Genomic DNA, 18,006 nt, shown 5'->3' with positions numbered 1-18,006 from the left:
GTCGTGAGGGGGGACCCGAGTGAGGGGGGACCCGGGGCGGGGTTGGAGGGAGCTGCCCTAAGAGGCGCCGCTGCCATCGCGCCTCGGCCGCCGCTCCACTCCGCCCCGCCTCGCTTGGGAGGAGACCCCCTCGTTTGCGGCTCTCGAAGCGAGGTGGGCCCTCTTAAGGGCTGGGTGGGCGGGTGGCTGTGGGAGCAGCGCGGGGTTGCGGTCACACTGTTGTCACATCGGAACGTCAGCCTGCGCACCTCGGCGCGTACAAGGAGCTGCCTTGTAGATTCTGCCCAGTTCTGGGCCCCTCCGTTCAGGAAGGATATTGAGGTGCTGGAGCAGGTCCAGAGAAGAGCAACAAGGCTGGTGAAGGGACTCGACCACAAGCCCTATGAGGAGAGGCTGAGGGAGCTGGGGTTGTTTAGCCTGCAGAAGAGGAGGCTCAGGGGAGACCTTATCACTCTCTACAACTCCCTGACAGGAGGTTGTAGCCAGGTGGGGGTTAATCTCTTCTCCCAGGTAGCTATCAGTAAGACAAGAGGGCGTGGTCTTAAGCTCTGCCAGGGGAGGTTTAGGTTAGATATTAGGAAAAAATTCTTTACAGAGAGGGTACTCAGGCATTGGAATGGGCTGCCCAGGGAAGTGGTGGATTCTCCGTCCCTGGAGGTTTTTAAGATGAGACTGGATGTGGCACTTAGTGCCATGGTCTGGTAACCATGGCAGTATTGGATCAAGGGTTGGACTTGATGGTCTCAGAGATCTTTTCCAACTTGGCTGATTCTATGATTCTATGGAAGAGGGAAAGCTTAGGTTAGATATTAGCAAGAAATTTTTTTACAAAGAGGGCAGTGAGACGCTGGAAAAAGCTTCTCAGAGAAGTTGTGGCAGCCTCATCCCTGGAAAGATTCAAGGCCAGGTTGGACAGGGCTTGGAGCAACCTAATCCAGTGGGAGGTGTCCCTGCCCATGGCTGGGGGTTTGAAATGAGATGGTCTTTAAGGTCCCTTCCAACCCAAACCATTCTAGGATTCTATGAAATCTCTTAGTGACTTTTCTGGGACCCCAAACAGGCCCTGTGTTTGCTGACTCGTGGTAAGTGATGTGGGAAACAGCCATCTCGCCTTCTGCTCTGGTCCAGAGCCTCTCCTGCATGGGAACATGGGGCTCCTGCCTGGGCTGAGGATGCTGCAGGGCCCCCTGTCCTGGACCCAAGGTGCCACTACCCTTCAGCTTAAAATTAGCTGATAAACATGGGTGTGTGCCCTAAGATTACCAAAGCTGGTGAAGATACAGATACCCTTTCTCCCCAGTATCCAGCACCAGGCACACAAGCTGTGACCCACAGCCCTGCTCCATATGCTGACATGGAGCCCTTCACTCATGACAGCCCTCCTCCATCCTGTTCCTGCTCCAGTGGCTGGAAGTTAAAGCCCCCCACCTGCACCAGCAGCTGACATCATAGGCCAGAGGTGCCCTTGCCCCCAGTCTGACTCCAGGAGCTGGCACCAGTGTTCACTCACACACAGGTCTCACCAGCAGCTGGCACTTTGTCCTTCATCACATGCATATACGGGATACAAAGTGAGGTTATGCACAGAGATGCTTAAGATTTAAGAAGTTACAATAGAGTAGGACAGTCTGTGCTGATCAGGCGTGGGGCTCAGCCAGGCATGCATTCCTCACAGGTCTGTACAGCTCCGTGGATTCCCACACCTCTCCAAGTCTGGGTCCCCCTGGTTCACAGTCCTATCAGTGCAAAGTCCAGGCTGCTCTTCCTGATGCCTGTAGTTTCTTGATACCCCATCCACTGGTGGGAGTGGTGAGGTTTGTTTCTTGTCATGGTCTTTCTTTTTTTTGTCAGGTCCTTGTCTCTTTATATTTTGTTTCTGTTTTCCCCCCTTTTCCCTAATTTCCCAACTGACAAGGGGCTCTGATCAGAGAACCTTACTGGAATAAACATTCTCACACTCCTCTCATGCCGCATCAATTAATGTGACCGACCAGGTTTGGTTCTCATCACCACGTCCCTCATTTACTGCTCAGGTTTGAGTCTCCATAGGTTCTTGTTTCATGGCTTCCTCCCTTTCCTGTAATCCCTTACTGCGCTTAAAATGGTCCTTGAGCAGATGCCCTTAAGGAGCAGACATTCTCCTCCCACAAACTCTTATGTAACTGTTAAGGAAACCACTATATGCCAGCCCAGGCTAGTCAGGATTCCACAGTAATTATGTTATGATTAAATTAGTAAATGTGTTCCTAAAGCCAAAACAGAGATATATGAAATCTCACTACTTACCCTAAATGAAGAGTAGGCAAACATTGTAATCTTTAACAAAGTCCACTTCACTGTTCAACAATTCTCTTTAAATGAAAACTACTGGTATTATGCTGAATATTTTCTTACCACTCTCTTGAATTCTTTCATTTGCCTTTATCTGTCTGTTGTCTTTTGTCTCTTCCCTGAATTCCTGGCTGGAGTACAGCTGTCTCCTGCTCTGCTGCAATGAAAACAGCTCGTGGAACAACAGTGCGTGGAACTTGGACACACTAAAATAGACAAAGAGTACAAATTTTTAAATAGCAGCCCAATATCAGGATTGTGCTTTTGTTATTTGAAGTCACCAAGCTGGAACTTTCAATATATGACCTTTACATCTGTTTTTTGAGCAGGAAAGCCTGTGGATCAGGCACCCTGAATTAATGGTGACTCAGGAAGCACCAGACCTATCTGGATGTCTTGAAGAAGCACATTCATTAGGTGAATCCAGCATATCTTCTCAAGAAGTACATAACAGTAGTAACATGTAAGTTATCACAACACCCTTAAATTCATCACAGTTTATAATTTATTAAGATCTACTGTTATTGCTAATCATACTGACTGCCTAAGGTCAATACTGACTGAAAACAGTTCTCATCAAACACTGATGAGCATATGCAGGGCTTGAAAAAAATTCTGTGGTGGCTACAAAAGAGCCCTTTGCAGTACAGGAGAAAAAAAATTATGTTGAGATGGATATCTCAAGACTACCCTAAAGATTTAGAATAAGGATATGTGCTTATCCTGTTAATTCGTATGTGACACCTCATAACTGGGTGGGAAAACTATGTTTTGATTTTAGTAAATGGTTGCTTTCAATTGCAAAATGATCTTCATTCTGTGTCTCTCAGTTTGGTGTCACTACAGGAGGAAGAAAGAAAAAAACAGAAAAACTGTCTGTCCCAAAAGGACAGCAACTGCAAAGATGTGAAATTTTAAAATTGCTGTTTTTTTAAATGCATCAATATGCACAATTAAATTTTAGTAGATTAAGTCAGGGTGTATATTGAGGTATAGGTAAGTTGGGTTTGAGATCAAATAGCGTATTTAATTTGATTCCAACTGCTTATCACTTTTTTTTTTTAACTCAATCTGTAATTCCCTTATTTTAAAATTTTGTTTTACCCATTTCTGTATATCTCCATCAAAATCACCTGCTTCTGTCTTCTCTATTTAATTTTTAAAAATCTAATTTCAGGAAGAAGTCTGAAGTTCCTGGAGTCATGGCTAAAGCTGACATCAAACCAAAATCTATGCATCGTGCCAAAACATGGTCAGATGATGTAGAGAACTTATACAGATTCCAGCAAGCTGGATACAGAGATGAGGTGGAATATAAACAAGTAAAACAAGTTGATGTGGTAAGATTTAGGAATTTGCAAGGGTTATTACTTTAAACTTCTGTCCCATGTTAAATGGTTAAATAAAAATGGAGGTGCTGCTTATTTCCTTTCATTTAGTCTGGGTTCTGATACAGTGTTTTTCCTCACAGGTCTGACTTGAATTCTTGAGCTGTTTTTGCTCCCCCTTTCTTATGCATTTAGAAGCATCACAGATTTCTTTGAATAGATGTAGCTGATAACTAAAGGGAATAATTCAGCATTGAGGAAAGCAATATTTCAAAGTGAGTTCTCTGAAGTTTCCCCATTAGTCTGTCAATGGCTTTGATGGGAAACTTGTTTGTTGTCCAAGGAGTCAGTCCTGGGTCACTATCACGAGCTTCAGCAGTTGGATTGTGTGGCAGCACAGACTTTGTGCACAGTCAAAACTTGACCTCTATTGGAAGTGAAATATTTCCACAATGGAAATATTTGATGCCAGCTGTGGTAAAAGCAGCTGTGATACAGGCTTTTGTCAACACCAAGGACTTGCTCCTCTGAGTATTGGCCATTGAGCTATTGAGTAATGGCCAGGCATTTGGTGGCTACTTAATACTTTGGTATTAACCAAGAGGTTAATACAGCAAACGCACCATCTTTTTCAGAGGTCTGCAATTTATCTTCCAAAACAGCAAATACAGTATGAAAAATTCACTTTTAAAAGATCTTAAACTCCTCTGCACAGAAGAAAGAGTAGAATGTTCCTGAGAAAGTCACTCCTCATCCAGTTAATCCTCACACACTACTCCTCACAACACAGCAAAACATTGGTGTGCATAAGACACAGTTTATTATTTTGTTGTGGGCTCAGTTACCACTGCAAAGGCTGTGATGTAAATTCCAATAACTGCAGAAGGAAATCCTGTAATTAGTGTGGTAGGATCTGTGCGTTTAAGATTTATGTCAGGGCACAATCACTGGCAATTAAACCCTGAGGAACATTAAAGAACACCACAGACTCATTGTAAAATGAGCGGGTGTTCTGTTCCAACCTGCCAGGGCCTGGCAGTGATTCTCTTTCAAACACATTCTGAAATGTCTTGTTTACCCTATATTAGGTTTCTATAATGCAGCTGCTACTAATGATGCAATTATAATGTAGGCAGAATAAAGATTAAGGCTGTTATGTTTAGACAGACAATGCAAGTAATACAGCTGTGTGCCTTTAAGCAATAAGGTAAGTGATGAAACCACTTCTGGGACTCTCCAATTAGAGAAGGCTCTAGTCTGACATCCTGTTGTCAGCTCTGTCTGGAAGAGAAATGAGGTTCAGTTTGATCAGAAGCAGTTCACAGGTGTTGAAGCTGCAAAGAGCTACTCAAGCCATAAAGCTGTTGAACATGCAAGTGCTCAAGCCTGTAGTTTAAAGCTTCACACTGTGCAACACTGAAGAGCACCAGGGGAGTGCTGGTTTGTTTCATGCAGGACCAATCCTGCTGTGATAGGTACGGCTGACTTTATTTTCACAAAGAAGCATGTTTTTCAAGGTCAGGAAGAAACCTTTAAGTATATGTCAGTCTTACAGAAATGGAATCTGTCAGCCTCCCAGGTTACTTAATAACTGAATAGCATCAATGTTATATTCCTGAACAAGGTATTTTAAAAGCTTTTACTAGTCCAATTTTAAATTTGTCCATCAAATATCCTTGGATATCCATTTCTAGACTTTTTGGATCATATAACTCTTTGTAGTAAACCTGAAAACTGGTTTCTGACACCTCGTTCTTAATCTGTTTTTAAAAGTTCAGCAAATTAATAGAAAAGCAGTATTTAGATGCAAATGAGGTTTTCCCATGGAAGTATACCCTATATTCCTTGCAAGATAATGCACAAACATGGTTTAATGTGAGCATGTTCAGGTGGTTTTATTCTATTTGTAGGTAGAGTGTTGGCCAGAAACCGGATTCATTAAGAAACTTCAGAGAAGGGACAATACGTTCTTCTATTACAACAAGCAGAGAGAATGCGAAGACAAAGATGTCCATAAAGTGAAAGTTTATGTGTATTAGTTTTGTTGTTGTTCTAGTTTGTTTTTATAAATCTGTCTGCTAAGACCTGCAAGTAAATGAATTGTGTAATCTGACTTACCTTAAGTATTGATGCCATGCTTATATAAAAGGGGGAGTGCTGGAAATGTAGAGAAGCCTGGAGCTATAAACATAGAAACTTCACTTTTTTTCCTCCTATAACTGGAAGTCTTATTATTCCTCATTTTCCTGGTTACAAATGGTTAGACATAAAGATAAAAAGCTGGTAAATGGGCATCATATATTTGGGTTAACTGTGTGTAACATCCATTATAAGTATAGGCACCAACCTTTACTCAAAACAATATAATCTTGTTGGCACTGGGTAATGACAGACACAGCCTCTTGGTGTAGCTAAGGGTTATGAGACTCCAGGGGCTAAAGAGCTAAAGTGAGGCCAGAACACTGAAAAGCAGTGCAAGAATAACAAGCAAAGAATTGAAATGCAGGACACTGAACAATCAAGCAGCAAGGGCCAGTGATGACCTGTAAATTTAAAGACTGGTTATTGTGATAGAAACAGTCACAACAAAAACGTCTTTCTGAGCAATAGGTAAGGTATCCGCAAAGTATTTTAGTCAGGTGTAAGTATTAATTACTCAGGAGGAAGTATTAATTGACTTGGTAGCATATGCCTTCTTGAGGTGGGGGATGGATTGTGGACTTACACATGGTAAGAACAGGGAGTATCAACCTTCAGGGAGGACATGAAATACACACTATGTAATATTTAAGGTTAGGTAATTTCCACGGATGATATGTGGAGTTTCTGGGCAGAATTAATTTCATCTAACTTCAAATGGTACATTGTCAGCATAATTGACCATTGACAGATTATTGTTATGTAAACCAATAGGTATGTTCATGGTAGTTACAGAAAAAATGTTATTAATATCTCCTGTCTCTAGACTGTCAACCAAGGGGTAACTAAACTGAGTTTTAGGCATAGATTAGCAGTCTACATTTTACCATCCGTCTTAAGGATATTCTTCTTTCATTTGAGCCTAAGATGGAGGCCTCTCAAGAGGCCTATGTGAAATAGAGGACTTACAGCTCCTAATCAAAATAAGTAGTATGGGTGCAAAATTCAAAAGATCCCACTGACAGTGGCTGATGATGGTCTCCTCACTTATTGAGACTGCTTAGAAAATTTCAACTTTACTTTTTACAAGCTCTGTTAGAGAAATGACTGAAAGATACTCAGAAGCAACTGTGAAAGTGTTATATTCCAAGAAGGTTTTAATGGCACATAAAGAGAGAGTTACTGCAATGACAGAAATAAAGCATTGCAACACTAAATGTCACTTCAGCCTTTCGTTATGATTTCTTTTTTTGTTTGGAGTGCTCTGGATTTACTTTTTAAGACAGAATTTTTTGCGTACTTTGCAACTAAACAGTGGGAACAGAACAATTACTGAGATAACCCATCTATTTTGTCACTTTAATTTAGTGGATCTCACTTTGTTAACTTCATAGATTCCTAAAAAAGAAATCTTCTAGCAGACATGAAAAGAGCCTTTTAAAAAAACCATGAAAAATAGATGTGTTGTACAGCCAACTCACACTTATTGACAGAAATTATTGCTATCAGCAAACGCAGAAGAAGGGAGAACATTTGGTACAGCCATTTTCTCTGTCTATAAAAAAGACACAGTTGGGCATTGAAGAGCAGGAATTAAAACTGCAGGGAACTTTTTAGGGTTTGGGGTTTTTTTCTTTTTTAAGAAAGACTTCTAAAAATTGAAACAAATGCAAGAAATTATTGTAGTATTCCCTCATTTTACCTGACTACTCCTTAATATTTTTGCCATACTGCTGGATGCTTCTGTCTATATTTTAAGATCAAGAGTGTGCATTTCTTACAGCCTGTGGATATTTCATTTCAGATGAGCAGCATGGGAATTCACGTTCCACTTCTGAAATGCTGATTTTATATGAGTTGGCAGATTCTTCTCCCTTTGAGAGAGTGAACTACCTAGATTTTATTACTTGTATTTTTCAGTGTTGTCAGTGTGGGAAAAGATTGAATCTCACTGTGATGTTTGAAAGATTAATTGGATGAAAAGGAAAGACAAGCCTTGTAATCAGTGCTGGAGGCCAGTGGACAGACATAGCCTTTGTCAGGACTCTGCTGAATTTGAGAGTTCTCTCACTTCATTGCCAGGACAGCAGGTTTTGTACTGGCAGTGATAGTTCCAGTTATGACTGTCCTTTGGCATCCAGTTCATATCCAGATTTCACTCCAGTTCATGCTAAACTTAAGGTAATGTAACCATTCCTTCAGCCTGTCAAAGTTCTTCCTGACCTGGCTTTGGTGTTCAGCCCTTCTGGCTGAACATGAAGGTGACACTTGAGTACCAGCAAAGTTTCCCCTGCTACACTCATGCTGGATGTATCTTTCACTTAGAAGTGCTGTCAATATTTTCCCTTATCTGACACATCTGTAACTGAAATGTCCCCTAACTCAGTTTTAAGCATGTGGGGAAACGTGAGCGTACTTTTGTCTTAATGTAATGTCACCAACTTGTGAAGAAATATTGGGGGTAAGCAATCTGGAGAAGATATGATTTGTTTTAGGGGTGCCACAAAGTTCATAGAAAAATAAATAATTTCTGAACTTCGTTACAGAAACTTTTTTACTGAACTTTAGCAACTTTAAAGAGCTGGAGATAAAATCTCACCTCTCAGTTTTAGTGCCTTGAGATGAAAATATGTGCTATTTTTCTGATAAGAGTCCTAGTAAAAAGTAATTCTGTGAAAATATCATCCAAGGTATTTTTTTATCTGTTGGTATTCCTCTTATCAGGGAATACTGTAATGCTCTCAACAGCCATTTGCAGCAGCTCAAGGAGTGGCTGGTGGCAAGGCTCCCCGTGAGCTTGCACTGATCTACTTGGGGTAATTCTAGTTCAAGACAGGAATAAAGGCTTTCTGTGCCTGTTGAAGCTCATAAAAGGAGGTAGAATAAACTTCCAAGACCTGCTTTTCAGGCTTTCCATTTGACAGCTACATGTGGAATGGCAAGAGTGCAACCTCATGTGTTCCAGGCTGGTGTGCTCTGATTTCACCCTTTACTTGAATCTATTGTGGAACAGTGTTTTCTGACAGTGATATCATGGTTATTTGGTTGCTTTGCAGTCACAGCAGCTCAAAGAACACACAGAAAGATGGTTTAAGTGTTTTAATTTTCACTTAGGCACCTGAGTGGACAGTTGTTCTTCCAGCTCTGAAGACAGTTAAACCTCAACCTTTTGGTTTTCAAAATGGTTCCCTTGTTTCAAGGTGTTGAAATTGATTGATTGGCTTCAAACTTGTTAAAGACAACTTTCTAACTCAGCATCTGGTGGTGCAGCTATTCCTCATGTTGACTTTACTGAAGCGAAAGCTGCCCGAAAGCAGCCGGAATGGAGTTCCCTTACGCTCTTTGAAGGTTCTCTCCTAGTACTCCAGTTCCACTGAATTTATTCATTGGATCTGCTTTCTCAGTACCTGCCTGTGCTGAACATCTCTTGGCAACTTGTAATTACTTAATAAAACACATTTTCTTTCTTGTTGCAATCTAGACAAGTCTGAAGCCCAGCACACTCACAAATAGCATTTGGAAGGGTGACCGGTGAATGTTTACTGTTAGCAGAGTTCCAGGCTGGCACCTGAAAAGTCCCTGCAATATAACCTTGAACAAACATCATCATTTTTATGAATACTTTGTCAGCCAGTGTATTTGCACACCTCAGTGTTGGGATAAAATATCTTTGCTGCTTGGTGCTTTTGTGGATCTTTTTTCCCATCAACACTCTTCCATATTCTTGGTCTTCACAGGCACCTCACACTCATGGATCCCTTGAAAATCCTGTCCAGTGTCTTCTATCCTGTCTGTCTCAACCAGCCTTGGCTCAGATCTTGAGTCTTCTCAAGGGGCTGGAGTTAAGAAAGGGATTTAACAAGACAGGCCAGACTGCAGGGATCAGGGGCAGGGCCCAGTCAGATGAACGTCCTGCCCAAACACCTGCTGACATATCTGATCCCTCCAACCTTCCTCTTTGCCATCTTCCCATACTTGTTCCACCCTGATCCTTCCCTTCCTTCTTTGGTCCTTCCCTTAAACATCCCATAGTAAGTTTTGTACAGTCCCCCAGCCTCCTTCAAATACCCCTTAATATTCACACTAACCATTTTTTCCCCATCTTATCAGTTTCAAAATTGAGGCTGACCCTCTCCAAAGCCAGAGTAGCTCCATCAGTGCCTGACAAGCTCTGGCTTCCCTTATTAACTCTCTCATCACCTGCTCATTAATGGCTATATGTCTGTGTGTTTAATTTACTGTTTTCCTTGTTATTTGTATTTCCATGATATGGAATAAACCTTAGCCACACAACTTAGGGAAGCAGATGCTCTCCTGTTTCACATATCCTCCTGGCAGCCTCCTCAAGGCGGGCACTTGGCTCTGAAGGATGAAGCCTTGGAGAGGCACCTACGCAGCAGGAGCTCTGTGGTGCTGCTGCTGAAGGTGTCCAGGCAGGCATCAGCTCTAAGGATAGGGAGACAAAGAGAAAGGAATGCCTAAAAGCAGGAGGAGGAGGAGGAGGATGTGGTAGGGAGGGAGGGAAGAAGGGGATGGGTTCAGGGAAGGATGAACACATTAATGAGTCAACCACACAGATGCATCAGCCTTTTGCCAGCGATCTTGTACCCACAGAAACCTCCTCCCTTGCTGGCAGTAGCTCAGCTCTAGCTGGCTGGGGAAGCGGGACACAGTCCCAGCTCCTTGCTGCAGATGTTCCTCCTGCCTCCTTCCTCCAAATGCCTCATCCAAGGGGAAGGTGTTCTTGTTGGGTGGATAAGATGCTGGCAGCTGCTTGAGGGATGGAGCAAAAAGCACGGGGATTGGACATGTGGCAGGTTCTTCATTTTTGCCCAGGGTGTCTAGAGGATGTCTGCTGTGCTGTCCCGGGGAGCATCCTCGTGCCAAACTCATGGTGCTTTTGAGTAACAGCCAGCGCTGGGATGTGAGCGAGGAAGAGCCAGCAGGTGGGCTGTGGGTGCTGGGAGATAAGTTCTAGGATGCTGTGCCTGGAGAGATGGGCTTGAGCCAGGCATGCTCCATGCAGGGATGTATTGGGCAGTGTTTCTGGAGAAAACAGCACGGTGGCCCTGCAGATCTGCCTTTTTCCCTGGCTCTGGTCTCCTGAAGCTACAGACAGTGGAGTTTTCGCTCTGTGGCCCCATTCTGTGACTGTGGTGATTAGAACCTTCCAGATCCTATCCTAACCTCCCTGACAGATCCGTCTTGATCAGAAGGAGCTTGAGTCACAGCCCAGAGGGACCCAGCTTCCCTTCACTGACTCTTAAAAAAGGAGGAGGTCTGTGTACCAAGGGCTGAAATATCAGTGTTTGGAGGAGATGCTAATTAAAGAGATGAAATATGTCTTTGATAGCCTATCACTCACAACTTCAGTCTCAACAAGTGAGAAAGATCACTACACTTGCAACTACAAAGACAGAGATTTATTTAAAACGTCAGTGGATTAATATTTAGTCAGACCAGAGCAATATTTTGGAGAGAAACAGAGAAGATATAGATATAAATATAGATATAGATATAAATATAGATATAGATAGATATAGATATAGATATAGATATAGATATAGATATAGATATAGATATAGATATAGATATAGATATGAACAATAAGTTCAGAAGTGGTATTTAGAGAAGAGATATTCATTGCTAGTATGTGTATTGCAAGTAGACTATTTAGAATGCAAGACAAAAGAAACAGAAGAAACACAAAAGCTTAAGTATGCTACAGACAGTAGTAAGATATTAAAATACCATTGAAAATCTTCATTTAGGAATAGCTTCTCTGTTATTTACAATTTTACCATTTATATCCCTCAGATGGGAAAAAAATCACACCAAATGTTCATAGTTCCTTCTTTACTATATCAAAGCAAAGTAGTGGAATCCATCTACACCAGATGAAATAATGTACCATCTGTAACTAAGGAGGATATGAAGCATCACCTGCTAAATATAAACACTTTCAGTTCAGAAGTCCAGGGTCATGTACACTCTCAGTAGCTTAGGACTCCATTTCATGAATTTTAGACCTTAACAAACTTTGGAAAACTGGAGAGGTGCCAGAGGATGGATGAAGGGTCAACATGAGCCAGTACTTCAAAGGGAATGATACTAGACTGAATAAACAGACTCTAGTCAGGGATAAGCTAATGAAGTGGTTACGCTGGGACTCTGTCAATAGAGGTTAATAAGTATTTTCCACTGTGCTTCACTGATCAGACACATCTTGTCCGACACAGACAAGATAGATACAGAGGTACAAGACAGATACAGAGAAGGCAGAGGGTTTGTTTCTGGAACATTATTTTACTGCCTGAGGAGTAACACAGTCTCCAAACACTGTCATCAACCTCAGCCCAGAGTTACCTAATGATAAGCAGTGACTTGTGCTGTGCGAGACCCTAAACAAGAGGTTCACACCTCTCATGTGGGATGGTGCATCAATTCAGACACAATGAAATCCATAAGCTTTTAGTAAGATAACAGCTTCCCATGCAAACAGGATTTACAGTACTTGCTTTTCAATTCAGAGGCTGTAGCTGCTGCAGATTTTGAATTGCACAGCCCATGGAGAAGAAAAAGCCTGTGGCTGGGGCAGTGCCAGCTGGAAACCTTTCAGCACAGGAGGCAGCAGTCTGGATGCCAGGCAGGTGTTTTATTCACCCTCTGGCTAGCCTTTGTTTAATGGAGTGTGTGCCTCAGGAACACCGACTTTGGGGAAGAAAATCTCCTTCTCCTGTATGCACTTTGCTGCCAGGTAGCCTTGAGATGTTTTGGGCAGATGGAGGAATCACACAGAGCCTCGCTGCTGGTGGGATGACCTCTCCTGGCACAGCAAAGCGTGCTTGCTGTGGGTGAGGAAGGTCTTTCATCTCTGCAGAGAGCATCATAAAATCCTGAATTTCAAGGCTGAGGTGGTGCTAAGGGGACCATATGCACATAACGAGGAAGGACAAGGAGGGGGAGATTGTTCTTTGCTGTTCGTCCTGCTGTGGAAAGCTTAAATAACAAGATGGAAAACCTGCAAAATCAGGAGGTGGTACTGCTGCTATAAGTACTTTTGCAATTCAAAGTAACATTTTTTTCCCTCTTGAAGATCAGTAACAATCCACATTTCCCTGTGATGTTCCTGCCACCCTCGCTGGGCTGACAAGTGATGTTGCCTGATTTGCAGCTGTAGCAGATGAAGGGTTGTTTCGCCGTTCAGATAGTGTGTAACGACCGGTGTCAGTCCGAGCTCCTCCCTCTGCTCCTCAAAGGGGTGTTTTGAAGCAGCCCCACAGCTGCTGCCCCACTTAAGGTCTGCCACCAGCCTCAGAGGAGAGCTGGGTGTTGGTAAACTGCTTATACGTTTATCAAAGGCACAGAAAGAAAATTTTAATTATATATGCATACACACATGTATATTAATGAAACAGTTATATTTTTGAAAATATTCTCAAAAATAAAAGATCTTGAGGACATTTTTCTCTAACTCTTCTATCAAACACTGTGACTCAGTTGAGATTTTGGAGCATGAAGGAGCAGATGGGACAGCTTCTGCAATACATTAAATAAGATAATGTAAAAGAGGGCGAATCCACAATCTTCATGAAACTCAAACTGCTGGAAAACTCATGGAAGAATGAAGATTATAATGAATAATTCAGACAATGCATCCCTGGATCAGAATATTTGAGCTTCTTAATTTGTTCAGTCTGTTGTCTGATCTCTTAAAGCTAAGTGCAAAGGTGGAAAAAGTGAAATGCAATAGTTTTGCAGAACCATTTGAAGCCCCCTGCCTGCATTCCGGAGCTCGGAGGGACGCCACAGGCCGAGGCTCGCACCGAATCTGTGAGCTCATGCCTCCCTCTGCTGACTGCCTCCCCCAGACCTCTCTCTCCCTGGCTGCAAATGAAAGGGCCGCGGTTGTTTTTCCCCTCCTGTTGGGCTGATGTTCCTTCCCGTGTCCCAAGCAATGACCGTCACATCAAGGGAGCTGGTGGATACGAGCTGCTCACATCAGCCCCACCCCCGCGGTGCCAGTGGGTGTCACTACAGCAGTGTCGTGTTCCCCCTGTGACACCTGCCCCGTGGATCCCTCTGCCACTGGAGTTCTCCATTAACACTAAATTAATGCATGAATCCTTGTTTAGGGGAAATCTCTGAAAGCTGTAAGGCAGAGACTCAAGGAAAGTTACCATAAACTGAGAGATGCAATCAGGGACCTTTGGCTACGTCGTGAGATTACAGCTGGGGAATGCTGGAAATATTTTTGCTGAATTTTAACTGTTGTTGTTGTTTCGGTTTGAATATGTCTGTAACACCACTGGGTACCAATTTAAAAATATCTCAGTCCTTACAGGCAGCTACTGAGTAAAACTGACCGCAGGAGCTCCAAAACTTAAAGCTTTTGGTTTCTCTTCTCTTTTCAAAACCCTCTGCAGAAACCCGTCCTCTCAGCAGAACATGTGCCCCTGCCACATGCAAGGGCAAGAAATGTACAGTCTCAGCATGGCAGGAATAACTGGAAAAAGTCATGCCCTTGCTCTGGGGTGGAGGAGCAGTGCTAGCAGTCCTTGAGCTGGTTTTCCCTTTGATCTGCCCGGGTTGGGTGACCCTTTCCATAGAGGGAGACAAACCCAGCTCTTCTGGGATGATGGAGAGGGATCTCAGTGTCATAAACGTCTTGTCCATTTATTTATCTTCTGGAGTAATTCCTCGGGTTGAGGGCTGACAGAGATGAGATTAAAGTCCATTTTAACAAACCAAGTCTGTTACTCAGGTTCACTTTAGACTCGAAAACAAAGATGAAAACAGTTCCTGGGTCCTCCAGGAATTTTGGGTTATGGCAGCTTTGTTGGAAAGCTCCAAGGAAAACGATGTCCTTTCAAATTAAAACATACCAAATAGAATAGCCCAAGGGCCATTGTGCTGGGAGCTGAAGGTGATTTAATAGTGCAAAACCCAATTACTAGGCTGTAATTACTAATGGCTGTGTCGGGAAGCTGAAATCGCTACAGGGAAGGAGACGGGAGAGCAGTGGCTGCTGCTGCTGAAGCTGCAACCAAGATAAATTGCAGCAGAAAGCCCATGCTACCGAAGAGTTACAGGATAAATTGATGCATTAGAAGCCCCAGCACATTAGATCACTTGAAAGGACACGCAGAGCATCAGCAAAGAGGGTTGGTGAGGCGCTGAAGGCCTGCCTACATGAGTTACTGACCTCTGCCCTGGGACTCCAACAACCAGCCCGTGAGTTATGGAGGCAGCAGCATCAATGACAGTGATATATAATTGGCCTTGGGATACATTGCAATTTTCATATATGTGCTGAATTAAACTTTCGTCCAGAGTACAGGAGATAACACATCTTGGCCTTTAATATAAATAAAATATTAGACAGGAGAGAGCATATATTCTTCTACGAGTCCATGGTGCTGATGTTCTGAAGAGACTCCAAAGCTCTCTGCAATTTATGGGCCAGATCTATTGCTTGGAAGCAATGCCAAGAATGTTTTTAAGAAAGGGGAGTTAAAACTCAGCACATATACCTTGGAACTGCTCTAACAGACGCAGCCAGCTGCGATAAAGGTAAAACGCACCAAGCAGGAAGAAGGGAAGAAAGATTATGTCTAACCTGAGCAGAACAAACCTTTGTAATTTTAAACCACCCAAGATTTCATTTTATATTTTTTCCTCCATTAAAAAGCGGGTTGTTTTTTATTTCAGACCTGAGAAGTGTACGTGCTTTTCACTGAGGATTGATACACTTACTTTACATCATAGAAAGAAGTGAATCTGATGGGTCTGTTATATTAGTGGCTCAATCAGACTCCTGTGCTTCCCAGGCTCCAACTAGACCCCACAAACCCCTCGGTATTTAATCTGGACACAGCCAGATCTGCTTGGGAATATTAATATACAAGTGTTGAAAAACGAGCGTAAACCCAACCGTTCTGTAGGTCAAGAGCACTTGTGTGTCAGGAAGCCACATCCTTCACCCACCATGGGATTTTTTTTTCTAAGTGGCTCAAGATGACATGAAGAGCCTCTCCACCGAGTCCTGGAGACCCTGACACCTTCTTCACCCAACTGTGAGTGTGGGAACGGTTGTTGGAGGGTTACAGGAGGCCTTTGTGAGTTCCCACCCAGTCCTTCAGCTCAGGACATAGTTGAGGTCATCGAAACCTTGATAATTTTCCTGCCTTACTTGAGTTTAGTGCTTCCTGTCTTTGGAGTTGTGGCGCTTTGGTCTTTGAGCTGTTCAGCTCAGGAGGCGGAGAGAGGCCCTTAGTACGCGGCATGGCCTAAGGTCAAGCGGCCCTGGCAGCACTTTTCACCTAAAATGACCAAAATGTTTCGCAAGAGAAGCGACTGCTTTCACTGCCCTCTTGCTCAAGAGCAGGGGAGCTCCCACAAGCCGTGACCAGTGGCCTATAGGGAGATCTTGGATAGCTGGGGATGGCAGGAACTGGACCCACCAAGGGAACAACTGCACTGACAATTCATATTTGCGGCTACTTTTCTTCTTCCTGGTCTTTTCCCCTATAGATCTGGCCTCTAAAATTTTCTATCCAGCAAGAGGATATGCCCCTGTTATTTCTGCTGAATTCTGCTGGTGTTTAGTGGAATTTGACTCTCAAGGCAAGAAGCCACCTGGAATTCCTGGAGAGGTGTGTGGCAGGGAGTATGGTGTATGGTCAGGGGAAAACCACAGAGTTTGTTTGAACAAAAAAATTAAAATGTCCTGAGAGTCACAACATTTAATGCATCTTAATTAGTTTATTTTCATCTTAAAATGCACTTGGAGAAATGCTGAGGCCATGATGGCCTGGGGGATATTTTGTGAGAGCAGGTAATGTAGTTAAAAAAATTAGTTAAAAATAAATGAAAATAAATCAATAAACCCCAAATTAAATAAAAACGAAAATAAATAAATATGAAAGGACATAAAATTTAAAAATAAAAAAAAGTAAAATAAAAAAGGGAAACAAATAAAAATGAAAATTAAACTAAAAAAAATACCTAAAAAATGAGTGCCCCCAGGCTTTCTCACATGCAAACTTATTCTCAGCTCTGCATTGGTAGCGTCAAGCTTTACCCCAAGCAGCAGCAGCAGTGCACGGGATTTCACTTGGTGACTCCAAGAGAAAACTGGCTAATGAATGTATAGAGCAAGATCCCAGCCCCAGGAATAATCCCTCCCTTTTGTCTAGTTTAGGTGGATAACACATGTACGTGACCAGGAAGAGCACATGTGAGTTCATTTTTGAGCTCTGCCAGCATCAGATGTTTAAAAATAAAATAATTAAAATAAATAAATAAATACACCCCATCTGCAATAAAATAAAGTAAAATAGAATAAAGTAAAAAAATAAAATTAAATATAAAATAAGAAAAATAAAATACAATAAAATAAGGTTAGGTTAAGTATCAGGAAAAGGTTTTTCACCCAGAGGGTGGCTGAGCACTGGAACAGGCTCCCCAGAGAAGCAGTCACAGCACCAAGCCTGACAGAGTTCAAGAAGAGGTTGGACAACACTCTCAGGCACATGGTGTGACTCTTGGGGCGTCCTGTGCACAGTCGGGAGTTGGATTCGACGATCCTAATGGGTCCCTGTCCAACTCAGAATATTGTATGATTCTATGATGGCAAAATATAATAAAGGAAAATAAAATAAAGTAAAAAAAAAACCTAAGAAAAATAAAATAAAATAAACAAAATAAAAAAATAAAATGAAATAAAATTAAAATGAAATTCAATAAAACAAAATAAAATTAAATTAAATTAAATCAAAATGAAATTAAATTAAATCGAATGAAATAAAATTAACTTAAATGAAATGAAATTAAATGAAATAAAATAAAGCTCAGTTCTCCAGGTCACCATACCATGACCAACAACGAGATTTGCTCGAATACCGCAACTTTGTCGAACAACAAACGGACACAGCCCGCAGCAGAGCGCTGACCCCGCCCCCTCCGCATCCGCGGAGCTCCCGCGGAGCCGGAGCCCCTTCCCCAACTCCCTCCATCCCCAGTTCCCTCCCCCCCACTCCAATCCCGGGTCCCTCCCGCGGGGGCGTGTCCGTGGGATGGGCGTGTCCCTGCCCGGGCGCGCGCGGGGCGCGGAGCGGGCGCGGAGGGGCCGCGGGGTGGGGGCGGGAGGAGGAGGAGGAGGAGGAGGAGGAGGAAGGCGCGGGATGAGCGGGACGAGCGCGCGCCC

The 18,006-nt window shown here is 42.9% G+C and overlaps 1 protein-coding gene across 2 annotated transcripts; it reads left to right on the top strand.

The window, feature by feature from the left end:
- MEIG1 (meiosis/spermiogenesis associated 1) lies at positions 1–7,020 on the top strand. 2 transcript variants are annotated; one of them, XM_027679494.1, is made up of 4 exons: positions 1–153; positions 2,661–2,794; positions 3,509–3,638; positions 5,570–7,020. In XM_027679494.1, the coding sequence occupies exons 2-4, from the start codon at positions 2,691–2,693 to the stop codon at positions 5,696–5,698; spliced, it is 363 nt and encodes a 120-aa protein (XP_027535295.1). In that variant the 5' UTR covers positions 1–153; positions 2,661–2,690; the 3' UTR covers positions 5,699–7,020. The 2 variants fall into 2 exon arrangements, with proteins under 2 accessions (XP_027535295.1, XP_027535294.1); XM_027679493.1 differs by having other exon boundaries at positions 3,509–3,671.
- Positions 7,021–18,006: the final 10,986 nt, after the last annotated feature.

The sequence above is a fragment of the Neopelma chrysocephalum genome, unplaced genomic scaffold (assembly GCF_003984885.1).
Source record: "Neopelma chrysocephalum unplaced genomic scaffold, ASM398488v2 Primary Assembly neopelma1_45, whole genome shotgun sequence".
Classification (NCBI taxonomy): domain Eukaryota; kingdom Metazoa; phylum Chordata; class Aves; order Passeriformes; family Pipridae; genus Neopelma; species Neopelma chrysocephalum.
Note: the sequence above shows the minus strand (reverse complement) of the source record. Positions and strands in the feature narration are given on the sequence as shown.

What these genes read in the sequence shown, in the direction of transcription:
- MEIG1 (XM_027679493.1), top strand. Translation starts at nt 2,691, where the DNA reads ATGGTGACTCAGGAAGCACCAGACCTATCTGGATGTCTTGAAGAAGCA. An exon ending in GTACATAACAGTAGTAACAT is followed by an intron (nt 2,795 to 3,508) that starts GTAAGTTATCAC and finishes ATCTAATTTCAG; the next exon opens with GAAGAAGTCTGAAGTTCCTG. An exon ending in AAGTAAAACAAGTTGATGTG is followed by an intron (nt 3,672 to 5,569) that starts GTAAGATTTAGG and finishes TTCTATTTGTAG; the next exon opens with GTAGAGTGTTGGCCAGAAAC.